This window comes from Onychostoma macrolepis, chromosome 01 (assembly GCF_012432095.1).
Source record: "Onychostoma macrolepis isolate SWU-2019 chromosome 01, ASM1243209v1, whole genome shotgun sequence".
NCBI classification, from domain to species: Eukaryota; Metazoa; Chordata; class Actinopteri; order Cypriniformes; family Cyprinidae; genus Onychostoma; species Onychostoma macrolepis.
In genome coordinates this window covers 45643166-45661604 of record NC_081155.1, presented here as the reverse complement: position 1 = coordinate 45661604, position 18439 = coordinate 45643166, and the positions used below count along the sequence as shown (strand labels likewise).

Below are 18439 nucleotides of genomic sequence, written 5' to 3'. Positions count from 1 at the left end.
TAGTGAAACTTAGTTCCTTTTGTTCACGAACAGCGCCGTTGTTGTTACCTCGCTTGTGAGAAGTCATGTAGTTTTTAAGTTGTTTACTGATAAAATCGTCAGAGTAGCGCTAACAACATTAGCGCGATGTATGTTAGTGTGTGTGCAAACTGTAACTGTTATGTGTGTGCGGTCTGTGAGGGAGAGAGTGGGAGAGATAGAGTATGTGCTTTCCGTAACTTACATAATAAAGAAGCCTAATTTTGTGGCAAAAACATGGACATGATCTTTCGTTTTCATCATATTGTTTACTATATTTATTTGTTTGGCCAGTGTCGTCGTGGGTTTTGGTTATTTTGCTGTTGTAAGACCTATGAAATAACAGAAATCATTTGGCGAAGTGATATGGTCATGTAATGCGGTCAAGAGCTGCCGGGAACTACTTTCACAGTGCGTTTCCCTGAAAATAATTGCACACCTTAAAACGTTCGGCAGCCAATCAGATTCAAGCATTCAACGGCCCCGTAGTATAATCTTAGTTAATGTTAATCATCTGATTAAATCAAGTTGTATCTGTTCATATTATTCGATGGACCTGAGTTAACGTGAACTAACAGTAAACAGTTGTATTTTTTATTGACTAATGCTAACAAATATTGATAAATACTGTAACAAATGCATTGCTCATTGTCAGTTGATGTTAGTTAACGCATTATTTTACAGAGTTACTAATAAATTAAAGAATAATAAAATAAGACAAATGTATTTTATTGTAGCTTTTTTTCATACACACACACATACACACACACACACACACACACACACACATATATATATATATATATAGATTTATCATCTGAAAGCTGAATAAATAATCTTTCCATTGATGTATGGTTTGTTACAGGATCGGACAATATTTGTCTGAGATACAACTATTTGAAAATCTGGAATCTGAGGGTGCAAAAAAATCTAAATATTGAGAAAATCACCTTTAAAGTTGTTCAAATGAAGTTCTTAGCAATGCATATTACTAATCAAAAATTAAGTTTTGATATATTTACGGTAAGAAATTTACAAAATATCTTCATGGAACATGATCTTTACTTAATATCCTAATGATTTTTGGCATAAAAGAAAAATAGATCATTTTGACCCAAACAATGTGTTTTTGGCTATTGCTACAAATATATCCCAGCGACTTAAGACTGGTTTTGTGCTCCAGGGACACACATATATATATATATATATTAGGGCTGTCAATCGATTAAAATATTTAACTGCGATTAATTACATGACTGTCATGAGTTAACTCATGATTAATCGCAACTTAATCGCACATTTTTATTTGTTCTAAATGTACCTTAACCCTCTGGTTGTGTTCGGGTCAAGTCCCGAAAATACTAGTTAACGTTATCGCATTGGACTCAAACTTACTGACTTTGTTCACATAGGGCATAAGTACTTCTCATAATTTTTTTTTTAAATTTTCGTAATTTTTTGTGGGTTTTATTTCACCTAGTCACACTTGTTGTGTTCCCGGTCAAAAATGACCGGACTCCAAACAATTGCTTATAAATCTGTCATTATGCTATATTATCATTAAATATTGGATTCATTATTTTTGTCAACTTGTTTTCTTTCATTTAGGACTGGTTTTGTGTTTCTATTTGCATCTGATTAATCGTAAGCCTCATTTATTTGAGTGAAAAAAATTTTTTTCTGAATAATTTTCACAATATTAAACAAACAATTATAAAAATTTGTTAAAAACATAAAGGCCTTGGACCTGTGCGTGTGTGGATGCATGTATACTCACGCTATACTCACACACACACACACACACACACATCTATGCATACAAACTATTGTGAGTATTACACCTATTTCACCCTGAACTGCGTGCAATATGCTTTTATGAATCTGATATTATAACTCTCTCTCTCTCTCTCTCTCTCACACACACACACACGCTCAAACCGCCTTGTCTTTAGCCTGCATTGACTTCAAAAGAACCTTTTCTTTCACCACATATTCTAGAAAAACATTATGACAATAGGTTTTGAGGCTTTCGTGTTCTCACAGAGTAGACAAAAGTTTACAAATAAATGCTAGAGCATACAAATGCCTCACAGTGCCTTGTTTGTCATTCACACGAGGAAGGGACAACTGAAGATGAATCTTACAGTAAAGATGCGTTGCAAGATATATTGGAAGAGGAAAACATCACTGAACAAGCTGAAAACCTTGCAACAACTGAAGAGGAGCAATCTTCTGATTTTGAGGGCCCAGCTTAAGTTGATGTAACATTCTGGTCGAAGGATGGAAAAAAGATTATTTTGAAGTCAATGCAAGCCAAAGACACGGCGGTTTGAGCATGTGTGTGTGTGTGTGAGAGAGAGAGAGAGTTATAATATCAGATTCATGAAAGCATAATGCATGCAGTTCAGGGTGAAATAGGTGTAATACTCACAATAGTTTGTATGCATAAATGTGTGTGTGTGTGTGTGTGAGAGAGAGAGAGAGATAGAGAGAGTTATAATATCAGATTCATGAAAGCATAATGCATGCAGTTCAGGGTGAAATAGGTGTAATACTCACAATAGTTTGTATGCATAAATGTGTGTGTGTGTGTGTGTGTGAGTACAGCGTGAGTATACATGCATCCACACACGCACAGGTCCAAGGCCTTTATGTTTGCAAGCACAACATGCTCCTGAACACTAGCTGTTTCTCTTACTTTCATTCTTCCCCATTCACTTTCAATGGCCGGCCAAGTGTGACTTTTTGCAATTTTGTACAAAATAAAAGCATTTAAAAGCAAACTGCCTAATTAAACATTAAAACACACTAGTGTGATAAACAGTGCAAATTGTCTATAATTTTTTGTTTAATATTGTGAAAATTATTCATAGAAAATGCTTTTTTCACTCAAAGAATGAGGTGCCTACTTTCGGATAAATGAGGCTTAAGATTAATCAGATGCAAATAGAAACACAAAACTAATCCTAAATGAAAGAAAAGAAGTTGACAAAAAGAATGAATCCAATATTTGGTGATAATATAGCATAATGACAGATTTATAAGCAGTTGTTTGGAGTCCGGTCATTTTTGACAGGGAACACCACAAGTGTGACAGGAGTCCGAACGCAACCAGACGGTTAAATTAATACTTTTCAAGTTTTTAATACTCTAATCAACATGGGCACAGACAAATATGGATGCTTTATGCAAAAATATGTTTATTATTAGTGAAACCATAGTCAACAGAGCATGAAGAGTAGACATGTTTCAAAGGTCATAGATGTTTTTCAAAGAACTTGTTCATGTCTATTAGACGCGTGAAAAAAGAAATACCAGATTCCCATTACTTCTCTTTCTGTGCACGGAGCAATTTACTGACACAAACCGGTTTACATTTTTGCAGGACAGGGCAGCTCACTTCTTCTGAACATGCAAAATGTACATTTATTATTTATTATTAGATTTGTTTGCCTCTCTGTTCCCACATACTGTATTTTGATGCAGCTAAATTCTCAATAAAACTGTTTTCATTGATACACTTTACTATTTCTATTGCCAGACAATGGAATGAATATGAAATAGTGACTGAAACGCGACCAAAACTACATAACCAGCTCTCCCTTCTATGTTAATCTGCACAAAAATCCTGCTAATCGAGCCGTCGTCTGAGGAAATCAAATACACATAAGATAATGACAATAGCTTTCGGCTATAGCCTACTTGCATGTAAAATTAGAGAAGCATCATAATATCTGTGTTTAACTGCTCCTCTCCGCCGCTCGCTGAACAATGCAGACGCACAGAGAGAAAGGTGTACAGTACCGGCGAGTCTCAGAAACTAAATAAGGTTTGGGCAAACCCTAAAGATTTGTCGCTAGGCGTGTTTTTTGAAGAGGGGGGAAAAAGTCGCTAAAGGGGTCTGCAAAGTTGCTACGTTGGCAACACTGCACATCTCCATTTCTCCAACTACAGGCTAGACCACGGGTCAAACAGAGAATGCGTGCTGCGTTAATCGCGCGTTAATAAAATCAGTGCCGTTAAAATGAATTTTCGGTTTAATGCATTATTAACTTTGACAGCCCTAATATATATATATATATATATATATATATATATATATATATGTAACATTATAAATGTTAAAACTAAAGATTGAAAATAAAAAGAATAAAAACTATAATATAACAGTATCTCAATACTAAAATAAGACATCTCCATATGAACTGAAATAGTTTTCACTAAATTTTAACTTTGCTATGCTATTTTAACGCTCTATACTCTTATTCATGTATTTATGGTTACACTTTATTTCAATATTCCATTTTAGACATTCTACTAACTATAAGTAACTTTGTAACGAACTTAACTCACTCTTATTAGAGAATTAGTAGACTGTTAGAGTTAGGGTCAGTAGAATAAGTTGGCATGTACTTGCAAAGTTAAATATTGTCAGCAGAATAAAAGTAAAGTATCACTCTCAAAACATTACTCTGTGTATTTCTCCACTCTTCTCTTGAATGATGACAGAGCAACCACTGAGTTCTTTATACAAACATTTACAGTACCTCAGTGAAAGCAGCTCGATTTCTCACAGAAGTGCATCCCTTTTAACTCCAAGTATAACGCCCATCACGAATCGAATGAATCAAGTTGTTTCACCGGCTAATCAAAATGATTATTTTTCTCCCTCGTCTCTGCATGCTTTGAATGCGATCGCATTCATACTCTCAGTATTCACACAAGCATGCTTGTAAACAAACAGAATCTCTCGCTGTTTGGCTGAAATCATGTTTCTGTTCTGAATCTCATAATTTGGCTTGAGATGTGAGGTCAGGGCAGAGCGGCACACTGGGTCTGATTCTACACTAGTACACACATTTATTCAGTCCAAACGCACTGTACTGAAGGTCATCTGACAGAAATCACTGAATGAGAAGAGGAAGCCATCTTATTGGTTTGATTTAGTCCAAAAGAAAGTGCGATGAGAGTGATTTGCTTGTATTTTGTGTTTTTTTTTTTTTTAGTGTATTGACCTTCACAATGTCCCAGGTCTGTCTGAATGACATCAACAGCAAGGGGACCGAGAACCGAGCGCCGGTTCTTATCCAAAACCGGTTCTGTTTTCTGAGAAATACCGGAATTGTGTGAAATTCATAACTTTCAGTTCCGAAAACAAAAGTTTGATTTAACATGAAATTATGACAGAAATATATTGCTATTGCATACTTAAATGTACTAATAACAGTAGTAATAATAGCAATAATATATATATATAAAATAATAAATTAATAAAAAATAATCAAAGAATGCAGAATTAATAAAGACAACACAGAATTTTGGAAAAAAAAAAAAAAAAAAAAAAATCTGAGGTCTTGACAACCCGTCAAAATACAAGTTCAGTTTAACTCAAAATTATTGCTATTCTATACTAAAATGTACTTTGCAGAGTAATGATACATAACATAATAAAACATAATAAAAATAATTCAATTAAAAAAAAATATATATTTTCATCCGGTTTTAATTTATTTAATTTAATATGTTGCAGCATAAAATAAATATATATTTTTTTTATGTAAATTGAACATAAAATTGTCATATTTTCATGTGAATGCATTTGATTACATTTCTAAATCATACATCACAGAATGTAGAACACATACAATGTACAAACAAAACAAAATAGAACTTGAACATAAACATACAATAAACATTCTACTACTACTAATAAAATAATAATAATAAAGAAAAATGAAGTTAAAGTTCCAGAAAGCTCATTTTTGCAAAAATGCATACGACTGTCAGCAGACGGACAGTGAACGAGTGAATGAGACTATTTTCACCTCAACATGCAGGTAGTTCAAGTACAGCTAGCTGATATCTAATGCTGTTCGCTCTTGAATGAAATCTTAAGTGAAAATGTGACCGTTCTGACGTTATTTAACCTCACAGGTCTTGGCTGATTTGCTCTATTTCAGACGAAATGGTGCTTTGCAGAAGAGCTGCTCAGGAGGACGGTGTGTGGCTTTGCTTCTGCCGGATCTGAATTATCAGTGTCAATGTGACAAGCCTCGTTTAAGTTAGCTGCTAAGTTGCCTCAATATTAATAAAATCTACATAAAACTCTCTTGTTGTAAGGTGAAGAAGCTCAACTCAGCCCAGAAATACCACAGTATTCATGGAAGACTTACTGAAGGCAATGATGTCTGATAATGATGAGCATAATAACACATCTATCTATCTATCAAATTTATTAAAAAGGTGAATTGTTTTATATATATATATATATATATATATATATATATATACAGGGTTCCCACTCTTTCGTGAACACCAGATTCAAGGACTTTCAAGGACTTTTTTAAGCACCATTTATTTTATATCAAGCACCTATCAAATTCACACGCCAGCATATGTAGTGTCGTGAAAGACCTTACAGTACTAAACATTTTACTTGCACTTAACATTTACATGAAAAATTTCAGAGTAATAATGTTTTGAATGTGTAGGTTTCATAAATTTAGACAGTTTTGAGCAGTCGTGTTCAAAGGAATTCAATGAAGTTAATACTGGTAATATTCAAATATAATTTTTAAAATATTTATAAAATATGCATCAAACTGGTTTTTGCTGTAGTTCTTGTACTAGATTTAAATTTGAAATTTTTGCAATTTTTAAATTAATAAAAAGTGGTTAAATGTTGTAATAACACTGTAAAACCTGTTAATAATAATAATAATAATAATAATAATTTGTTACATTTATCTAGCGCTTTTCTGGGTACTCAAAGCGCTTTACATAGAAGGGGGGGGGGGGGGATCTCCTCAACCACCACCAATAGAGACATTACTCATTAATAAATAACTCAAGTCAAAATTATTTTGTAAATCCCATTTTTTCATCTTTGACCTAGAGGAATGCAGGTGCTCAAACATGCAGCTGCTCAAAATTTCAATATTTTTAAAAAATATGTCATGAACATTTTAAACCTTGTGCATGTGCAAATCTGCAAAAAAATATAAATAAAAAAATAGGACTTTCTATTTGTTTTTAAACTGTACTAAGCTGTTTTTCTTATTTTTCAAGTTCTCCATGTCGCAGTAAGTTCTGGGAGCTCATTTTTAGTCCATCTCCAGCCTTCATGGATAATTACATATCACTTATAAATGATTAAATACAAAATCAATAGTAGTTATTAAGATCGATGTGGTTTGGAATTGGTAAAATGTGCTTGGGAAAAAATATGATCAGAATATCAACGTACCCAATAATTATGCACGCACTGTAAAGATGTGCTCACTTTACACAGAGTGCGCGTGATCGCGAAATCGAAAGTGAAAGTGAACTGCGAGCGCTCACTCAAATGTGATTTCAATACCCCGCATATTATTAGCGCGAAAATTATATACAATATAGAATTTTTACGGGAGCGGGACACGCGTTGCGGGAGCGGGCGGTAATGGTCAGAAACTCAGCGGGAGCGACTTAAGAAAACTAGGCTTCACATCAACACACGCCAAGATTTTTTTTTTCCGCTACCCCATCTTTGACAGCACATATAGGACAATTTTTGAAATAGCGCCATAAACTAAATTTATTTCAAATTTTAATTCAAGCACTTTCAAGGACCCATTTTTGTTTTCAAGTACTTTCCAGGCCTTGAATCCATATGTCTGAAATTCAAGTACTTTCAAGTACTTTCAAGAAGCGTGGGAACCCTGTATATATATATATATATATATATATATATATAGTTTGTTTGTTTTTACATTTTTTAAAACATTTTTTTCAAATATTATGACTATGTAAGCATTCCTTCATTATGATCTTGACATAATTTATATAAAAAAACATGAAAAAAGCAGATTTTTTTTTAGATTATATAATATATAAATATGTTTTATAATATAAATCATTTATTTATTTATTAATATTATTATTATTATTTTTTTTCCAATAGAACATCATTATGACTCTGTAAGCATTCCTCTATGATGATCTTGACTAATAATTGATTTACAGAAGCTCGTGCTGACTGACTCTCATGGATTTACTGCGGTAACTCACGGTAAATCTCCAGCACCACAGTGGCCTCCTGGCTTTGTCCCTTGGCGTCCACAGCCTGGCATCGGTAAATCCCAGCATCCTCGATGATGGCGTTGTAGATGGTCAGCCTGGAGCGCACGCCCTCCGTATGCACGATGACTCTCTGGTTGGAGATGATGCGCTCGCCTTGAGGACTAAACCAGTTTATGCTCACCGGCTCACCAATGGCTGAAAAGAAATCAACATATAGGCATTTATTAACACAGTTAGAAGTAAAACCTCACATGCATACTCTCAAAAAAACATTCCTTCATGAAAACTCCCATGCATCTGAGCGAACGCCTCATTTCCGATCTGGTTTACACTGTAATTTGCAACAGCTCTTTAGCTCTGGCCGCCGTTGGCTTTAATGAGGGGCCACATGGAGAACGAGCGAGCACCATATGCAAACTCCAGGTGCTCTGCTCTGTAAAGCTGCTCGGCTGAAGGTCATAAAGCAGCCGTGTGGGAGTCTGTCTTTCTGGCCCTCTACAATCAGAAAGGCCTGAACTCTCCAACCTCTTCATGAGAGCCCTGGAGTCCTGGGACGGGGACATGCTTGTTAGCGAGTCACAGGGTTAGAAAGATGAGGAGAGGAGAGCTGAGGAAAGAGTTGCATGGACAAAACAGCGGAGCTTCAATCTGCTGGATTAACTGAGGTGATGTTTTTCATTTGCTTCCATGATGCAACACCAGAAGTCACGATTCATGATTTTTGCATGTTCTTTTTAAAAGAATTGGCTCCTTTGTTTATGTTTTCAGTGACCAAAAAGAAAGTGCAAAAACCCTGTTCTGTTTCACACATTAATAAATAAATAAATAAATATCCTATTGAAACTTATTTCAAATAAATAAATAATAGCAACTTTTTATTCAACTCACAATTCTAACTTTTCTGAGCTTACATCTCACAATTCACACTTGTTTTTTTTTTTTGTAATTCAAAAATAGATATAATAAGATATAAACAAAGAATTCAGACTTTCTTTCCTGCAAATCTGACTTTATATTGTATCTTGCAATTCTGACTTTTCTTTCTCTGGATTCCCACTTAAATAAATACAATAAAAAAAATAAAAAACTTAAATAAATATTCAATATTTAAAAAAAAAAGAATTGTGAGAGATAAACTGAAAATTGTGAGATATAAACAAAGAAATAAATGCAGAATTTCAAGATATAAACTTGCAATTCTGAGGGGGTCAAACTTTTACTTATTTTTTTTTCATAGTGGAAAAAAAATAAATAAAAAAAACTGAATTGCATGTCATAAACTTCTGAGTTAGATTTATAATGCATTCATTTTTTTTATTATACACTATATATTATATAATTTACATTTAAATAATTAATTCAATTTTACATTCATGCAATAGAATCCAATTATAATTTCCTAAGCATTCCTTCATTATGATCTTGACTATCTTGACTAGGTAAATGAATGGTTTTCAGATGCTCATGCTCACTGACTCTCATTCATTATAAGATAAAAGTCAGAACTGCAAGAAGGAAAGTCGCAATTAAGGGCACAAAAATATGAAGAACATTTTGAGAAAAGTTCCATGCATGTAAAAGGTGCACACTCAGAACCGACAAATCAAAGGTTGAAAGTGATGCACAACAAGGTCAATCGAAACAGAAATGTGTGTGAAACTGTATTAACTGCAGCAGTGAGGAGAGTGAAACAGTGAGTGCTGGTTTATGTTGTGTATGTGTCTCTGATCAATCTCTTCCTGCTGGTTCTTGCTCTATATATTGACAGAGCTCCAGAGAGACGCTTCCCGCTCGGACGCACGGTGAAATTCATGTGAACTAATGCATTTACGGCCGGCTGGCGTATGAACGATGGAAAGAAATCAATTTGTTGTCATGGCAACAGCACATCGTCCGTCTGGGTAATCGGGCGATGAAAAAATTAACCATCATCACCAACAGGTGAGCAGAGAAACTCATCTCATGTGCTCAAACCACTGCAATTCAACTCGTTTTTGTATTCTATTCAAGAAATATAATGATTAAACATTTGTTTAATTGCAAACATTAAATGTGTTTAATTTAAACGACTTTGTGCACTTTGTCCAGATCATATTCATATTTCTAAGATTATATCTCTACTAAACTGATATGAAAAATACATTATTTAATTACTGTACTTGTTTTTCTAATATTCTCAATGCGAACAGTTATATTTTATAATCTTACTGTGTTCATTACAGAAAAGACATGTATATAGTATACATAATTATTGCCTTGTTCAATGTTCTCATGTTTACTGCATATTCAGTAGCAATTAATATTATTGAAATAGTTCTGCTTCTGCTGAGAGTAATTACACTATCATTCAGAACTCTTTTTTTTTTTTTTTTTTTAAAGAAATTATTACTTTTATTCATAAAGGATGCATTAAATTGATCCAAAGTGACAGTAAAGACATTTATAATGCTACAAAATATTTCTATTTCAAATAAATCTTGTTCTTCTGAACTTTCTATTCATCTGTGAATCCTGAAAAATAAAATTGTTCACCGTTTCCACAAAAATATTGTGCAGCACAACTGTGTTCAACATTGATAATAATCAGAAATGAGCAGCAAATCAGCATATTATTATGATTTCTGAAGATCATGTGACACTGAAGACTGCAGTAATGATGCTGAAATTTCAGCTTTGATCACAGAAATAAATTACAGTTTAACATATATTCACATAGAAGACAGCTATTTTAAATTATAATAATATTTCACAATTTTTACTGTATTTTTGCTCAAATAAATGCAGACTTGATGAGCAGAAGAGACCTCTTTTGAACTGTTGTGTATTTACTTTTAAGGCACATTGCAAATTTTAGTCCTGCAAACATTCAGACCCTGTTGTGATGGATTACTGAGATGTATATTTTAAAACCACGTACATGTGCTTAATCAAATGTGTTAATATGTCAGCAGGGTTTTGTTGTTACCTGTGCATGTGAAGAATTTCGACTCTCCAACACTCAGTTCCACTTTATTCAGTGATATTGACACCTGAAGCACCGCTGTGACAGAAAGAGAGAAACACAGTGTTATTCATCATAATCAAGTCATATTTATTTATATATATATAGCACTTTACAGATTGTTTTCAAGCTTCACAGAGATAAAGAGGAAAATAACAGCGTTCATGTTGCAAAATTCATCAATATCATCAAAGTCTGAACTTCTGCTTCTCAGATGTTTCTGCTAAGATGAGGCCAGTAATGTCAACAACATCTCAAACTGTGCTCAGATTTGCACTCAGAGATCTCAATATGAGCTGCATTCATTTACTCATGACGCATCACAGTTAGTAAATCATTTGTGCTATTTTTACTCCTTATGAACTACACAAACATCTGAGACAAACACTTCATATTTTAAATGAAACATGAGCAATTTTCTATAATATCTGAAATACAAAAAATATGAATAACACAGCTGAATGAAACCCGATACTTGTTTTGTTTTCTAATTTTCAGGTGCTGATTCCAAAAACAGTGTCTGTTTTGTTTGAGCGCATCACACTTTCTCACTAAATATGATGCATTTTTGGTTTTAAAACCATTTGTAAGGTTAATTAGTCTTGTATTTTCACTTAATAGCAGAAAAAACACAACAAACACAAGATTCCTGTCTGAATCTGAACCAACGTTGTTGTTCAACTCTCAGCCCATTTTCACATGCGTGAATGATTCTGAAGATATTATATATTTTATACATTATTTTATTCTGATTTCAAGGTCAGAACTGCAGTCAGTGAAAGAAGAACAGGCAAGCATGAACTGGATGTTTTCTGCTGCATCCAAACAAACACAGAAAATCACAGATTTTATCTTATTTTGTGAAGTGTAAAGTGAATTAAAGGGAGTATTTGAACATATTTTCCCACTCATTTGCAGATTGTAAGCATATAAATCCCTATATACTGAAACAGGCCGCCACTTTAAATGCTCTGACTGAAAGTAAACTTCTTAATTATTATTATTTTTATTTAATTTTCCGCGGACTGCAGCCGTCAAATGTAACACATCGGTGAGGCAAAGCTGATGGCTATTTGTGAAAATGCGCTTTGCTGCATTCGCTTGGTAACTTGTGGTTAAAGCGCCACTCAGCTGTCAAAAGCTGCAAATGCATTTTGCAGACGCGGTGGCGGCGGTGGCACCCACGGCGGTAAAAAGCACATTCTGGTTGTCTACCATCTGGATATATATATATATATATACTGTATATATCCTGCCTTAATGAAAACCCAGTCCAGAGCATTCAGAACCTCAGACTGGGCAGAAGGTTCACCTTCCAGCAGGACAATGACCCTAAACACACAGCAAGAGTCAAATACAGACAACTCTGTGAATGTCCTTGAGTGGCCCAGCCGCAGCCTGAGCTTGAACCCAATCAAATATTTCTGGAGAAACCTGAAAATGCGCGTCTGCCCCCATCCAACATGCCAGAGCTTGAGAGGTGAAGAGGAGAGGAGAAGAACCAAATGCTGATGAACAAAGCTTGCTGCATCAAACAAAAAAAAAGACTTGAGACTGTAAAGGTGCTTCAGCTAAATACTTAGTTAAGGGTATGAATACTTATGCAACGTACTTATTTCAGTTTTTGTTTTTAATAAATTTACGAAGTTGTGACAATTCTGTTTTTGCTTTGCCATTATGGTGTATGGAGTGTAGATTGAAAATGTAATTTAAAGCAGTTTAACATAAGGCAGCAACAATACAAAACGTGATAAAAATGAAGGTTTGCTATTCAGATCTCATAAAACAGCCCAGCATGCATCAGCACGACAGAAAGCCGCCTATAGATGGCAGCGCGATTCCTCCGCAGTCGCTGTGTAAATCTTTAACACGTCAAGCGCGCGGCTGATTTATTCCTCTCAGGGATGCGGGTGGAGAGGAAGCAGCCTGTCTCTTTATTGTTGGCCTGTTGTAGTATTTTTGCACTCTTCTCCTCAGACTCGGCTAACTGCTGCTCGTCTGGCGAGGATGTCTAATTTGGGAAGCTATGGGCTGATTAATGACCAAAGCGTGGCCCTGAACTCTGCAATTAGAGACTACGGCTGGCACAGGACTGACTTTGATGGCTGCCACCTGAGGTGGAGAGGAAATGTCACTAGAGCCGTAAGAGGCAAATGCGGGTGTGCGTTCACTAGCTTTAGTGCCACCGAGCTTGTTTTACATTTTAAAGCTGAAAATTAAAATTCTGTCATCATTTATTCACCCGCAGGTCGTTCCAAACCAAACCGCGGAGCACAAAAGAAGTCGTGGGCGAGTCAGCGGTGACAGAATTGTCATTTTGTGCAAAACTTAAAGTGTTTGGAGTGTAACTGAAGACTTGAAGTGAATTAATGATCCAGATGCTGTTTGGAGACAATAAAAAACAACACGGAGCTTGTTTGTCAGACTAATCGGATTAGAGCGTTCATTCATTCACGGCCGTTTGGCAGGTGTGAAAATTAATCTGAAATCGTGCCCACGCAAAATAATAAAACACAAACCTGTGCGAGTCATTAAACTCCAGAAGAGTTACAGTGACATAATGCACATAAACAATGTTTCTAACAAGCTCAAGACAGCTTAGCAGAACAAACTTCACAAATAAATGAGTGTTTACTGTTTTAGAGCACGCTTCGCTATCTATCATTACTGCTATTCACTTAGACAAGCTTCACAAAACAACAGGTCTCTTCTGCTCACCGAGGCTGCATTTATTTGATCAAAAATACAGTCAAATTGTGAAATATTATTTTTTTTGCATGAATATCTGTTAAAATGTAATTTATTTAAAGCTGTATTTTCAGCATCATTACTGCAGTCTTCAGTGTCACATGATCTTCAGAAATCATTCTAATATGCTGATTTGCTGCTCATTTCTGATTATTATCAATGTTGAAAACAGTTGTGCTGCACACACATTTTATTTTTCAGGATTCACAGATGAATAGAAAGTTCAGAAGAACATCATTTTGTTAAAAATAATCATTAATATAAGAAGTCGGTAATAAAAAAAGTCGACATTATGCAATACTAAGTCAGAATTATGTTATAGAAAGGCAAAATTATAAGACACGAAGTCAAAATTATGAGATAAAAGGTAATAGTAAATCAGAATTATGAGATAAAAAGTCCTAATTGGGAAAAAAATTAAGATATTCTTTGATGAACAGAAAGTCCAAAGAACAGCATTTAAAAAAAAAAAATTAAGATAAAAAGTCAGTAATGACAAAAGATCGTCATTATAAGATAAAAATTATAAGATACAAAAGTCATAATTAGGAGATAAAGTCATAACTATGACATAAGTCAAAATTATGATATTCTGTGATGAATAGAAATATAAAAAAACTAATAATTAATGTATTTGTTACTTTTGATCAATTTAATGCATCCTTGATGAATAAAAGTATTAATTTCTTTCAAAAAAATCTTACTGACTCCAAACTTTTGAACAAAGTGAATAGTGTGAAATTGCAAAGCAATTTATGTCATTTCTGTTTTCCCCTAAAGACACTGTTAAATTAAACTGTAACATAATTAACAACTAAATAACAGAATGAGGGCTGATCATAAGAAAATCATATATTCTTTAACTACAATCACTTCTACTTTGACCTCAGTCGTCACATAAACACTTTATTGCAAAGTAATTAGGTAAATTAATTTACCTTAGATCAAACGCTGTTCTAATTGTTCTACAAGTTCATTTGGGAGTAAGAATGAATGAAAATAAATTACTATTTTTATTCATCAAGGATGCATTATTTTAACAGTAAAGGCATTTATAATGTTAGAAATGATTTCTGTTTCAAATAAATGCTGTTCTTTTGAACTTTCTGTTCATCTGTGAATCCTGAAAAATAAAATGTGTCACGTTTTCCACAAAAATATTGTGCAGCACGACTGTTTTCAACACTGATAATAATCAGAAATGAGCAGCAAATCAGCATATTATGATTTCTGAAGATCATGTGACACTGAAGACTGCAGTAATGATGCTGAAAATACAGCTGCGCATCACAGAAATAAATTACAGTTTAACTCATATTTACATAGAAAACAGCTATTTTAACTTGGAATAACATTTCACAATTTTACAGATTTTTGATCAAATAAATGCAGACTTGGTGAGCAGAAGAGACTGCTTTCAGCAATGTTTAACCTTCTCTAGCTCATTGTCATGCAGAACAGCCTCACCTTGTATTAACTGTAATTAAGCACAGAAAGGACGTGCCGAGGGGCAAACAGCACTAATTGACTGTGATTTGACAGAGAAATCCAGGCGCTGCGCAAGTCTCCGCGGACGTTCAGAGGGTTAACGGTGGGTTGAGCGCCACAGAGGCACTAAAAGAGTGGCAGTGCATGCTGGGATGCGTTTGTGTGACACAGACACACGCTGAGACGCCCTCAGGCGTAAATACTGCTGCTGCTTCCCACCTGGGACTGCAGAGAAGGAGGTTTGTGTCAGCGATCCTCTTCATGTTTCGTTTAAATGCGCTCTAAAGTCCCACACGCACCTGTGAGAATCCATATGCACCAGCTGTAGTTTTACCCCGGTTACCGCGGTACGCTTGCCTGAAGCGATGCTGCTCCTGCCTGAACATTCAGAGTTCACAGTATCTGAGGACCGAGTACTGTACAGTACAGTTATGACGCAGCAGTATATGAAGCACGGCTGGGGATCACAAGGAATTTAGCGCTTCTGGTTATGATTCACAATTCTGCTTGCTTAAAATGATATTAATGATTCTTTGATGACTTTTGAGGAAGTAGAACATGCATTAAGCAACAAGCAATGACTTGTATTTTAGGATGTAAAGAACCAGTTCGTTGACAGTGACTCATTAGATTCTTTTGACTGAGAAGAGTCAATTGTTGGTAAATCAGTCATTTTCATTTTATTTATATGTACTTATTTATTTATTTATTGCATTTGTTTTTTGCCATTTTATAAAAAATAAATAAATAAATAAATTATATATATATATATATATATATATATATATATATATATATTGATTTAATAAATATGTTTATATATAAATGTTATTATTTTTTATCTTTTATATAAAATACAGACAGTTAACTGAATTTCATATACAGATTTAAATATATATATATATATAAAATTTGTTAAATATAGTACCGTATATTATTTATGTCTTTTTATATGAAAACAGACATATTAGTTATTGTAGTATAAATATATACATTACATAACAATATATTAAAATGAGCTTGCAAAAGTTTTCATTTTATTTTTGGTCAAATTTAGTTTTGCTTTTGTCATTTTTATTCATTTTTTATATTTCTATATTGCTTTAATTCAGTTTTATTTCAGTTTTCTTCAACTTAAACATATGTATTTATCTAGAAAAATGTTTTTAAGTTTTCCATTCAGCTTTAATTAAATTAAAAAAGTAACTACACCGGTATAAAACCAATGCAGACATTCAAGTACTTCACTAAACTTCATGAAAATGATTTTTTTTAATTGATTCCCAGCCTTAATATTGTCTGTTTGCTTTACTAGAATTAGGTGACTGTGTTTCTTATGTATACTGCAGCAGTCGACCCATGACTTCAGTTTCCCCATGCACTATGTTAAAGAACAGGATCCCAGTCTCCCAGCATGCACTGCTTCCGACAGCATCTCCTGTGATTTGAGCTTTGATTTCTCTGAGATGCTCTACAGCCGACACCGTCTCGTCTCGTCTCGTGTGGCGTGTGGGAGCTGAACTTCTGCAGTCCCAGAGGACGGTTCCTCAGAGAACAGCAGCGCAGCTCGAACTGCACTGAACAACATCCGTCAGCACTAATAGTGGCATGTGTCTGACGCCGCTCAGGGCCTTCAGTCTTTCAGCATTGAAGCGTGTTTACTGCACAAATGTCATTTGTGAAGTTTGTGTTGTGTTTACGCCGGCAGGGATTTCTGATGATGGAGACGTCCAGCAGATCCAACACACATTTCAGCTTCTGAACGCTTCATGCAACCTGCTGATTCTGAAACAGGACAATTATTATTATCCTGAACGAATAATATTCATTCTACACCATTACATATAGAAAAACTGGTAACACTTTAAAGTTAAGTCAATAAAGTCTCATTTGTTAACATTAGTTAATGCATTGGTTAACATGAACTATGACATGTTTACTGCATTTATTAACCTTTCTTAATGAATTAGCTTTCATTTTTATATTTTCAGTTTTTATTTTAATGTTGGTCATGTTTAATATTTTTGTTGTTTCTGTGTTTATCATATATATATATATATATATATATATATGCTTTAATTCGTTTTGCTTTTAATACATCAACTTAAATATATTTATTTTAGTTAGTTGCCAAAGCTCTAATCTGTAAAAAAAAAAAAAAAAAAAAATTAAATTTAAAAATTTAAAAATTTATTTAAAGGCAAAGAACACATTAAGGAACAAATTAAACGTGACATTTTGAAGTAGAAAGACTGAAATAATACGTACTTGAATAATCTTTTTAACAGTGTAGTTTATCGATGTTGACAAATAAAACCTGTAAAGTTTTACTGAAAAATCTCAATCTTTTGTATAAATGATTAAATAAATAAAACTCAAAACTCAGCTAGCTTTAACATCGCTGCTCAAGCAGCAGAGCATGGAGCAAAAACACTGAGGACATGCACGAGCGGATCAAATGCAAACCTTCAATGCAATTAAAGTCGTCCCGGATAAAAGCGTCTGCCAAAAGCATAAATGTAAAAATGTAAATATAAAGTAAAGTACTCATGATCCTGACAGTAAAGGGCTAATATTCTATATTCTGCTATAAAGTCATAATGCTTAAATGGACTTTATGGGCCGTAACACTACATCTGCTTAGTCATCGCTTTGAGCAAGTGACACATAAAACACATAAAAAGTATATTATCTTAACATGCTAATCATACCAAGAGCCATTAGAATCAGATGTGTGCACAGGATCGAATTCATAATTGATGGCTTGTTATATTTTTAGGTCTCTTTATTTCTAGATCCTCCAGGTTCTGTTGCTCTCTCATGCCTCGTCTCGTTGGGTTAATTAAACGAGCCGTATGTTCTCGGTGTGACAGTATTTGGCCCTTTAGGTGCTCAGGTGTGTCTCACCGAGAGCTTGAGATCTAAAAATACAGATGACAGAGCCGCTCGATGGAGGAGACACATCAATGCAGTAAAACTAACACTTTCACAACTTACTGAGAGCACTGGAGCACATTTTAAATGCAGTGTTTCTACTGTAAAATTCCTTGTTTAATTCAACGTGTTACTTGCTTAGCATGTATATACAGTATATGCACACAAACTAACATCGCTAGAAAATAC

General features: G+C 34.2%; 1 protein-coding gene across 11 annotated transcripts in view; it reads right to left on the bottom strand.

Moving 5' to 3' along the window:
- Positions 1–18439, bottom strand: part of zgc:152904 (uncharacterized protein LOC767777 homolog) — a 297739-nt gene that overhangs the window by 85559 nt on the left and 193741 nt on the right. For all 11 annotated transcript variants that reach the window (XR_009271358.1, XM_058776316.1, XM_058776298.1 and 8 more), the window contains exons 2-3: positions 11045–11119; positions 8068–8274 (exon numbers count right to left, since the gene is read on the bottom strand). Coding sequence is in view for 10 of the 11 variants with exons in the window: in XM_058776316.1 (XP_058632299.1) it covers positions 8068–8274; positions 11045–11119 (282 nt within the window). In the remaining variant the exon portion in view is untranslated. The remainder of the gene's footprint in view (positions 1–8067; positions 8275–11044; positions 11120–18439) is intronic.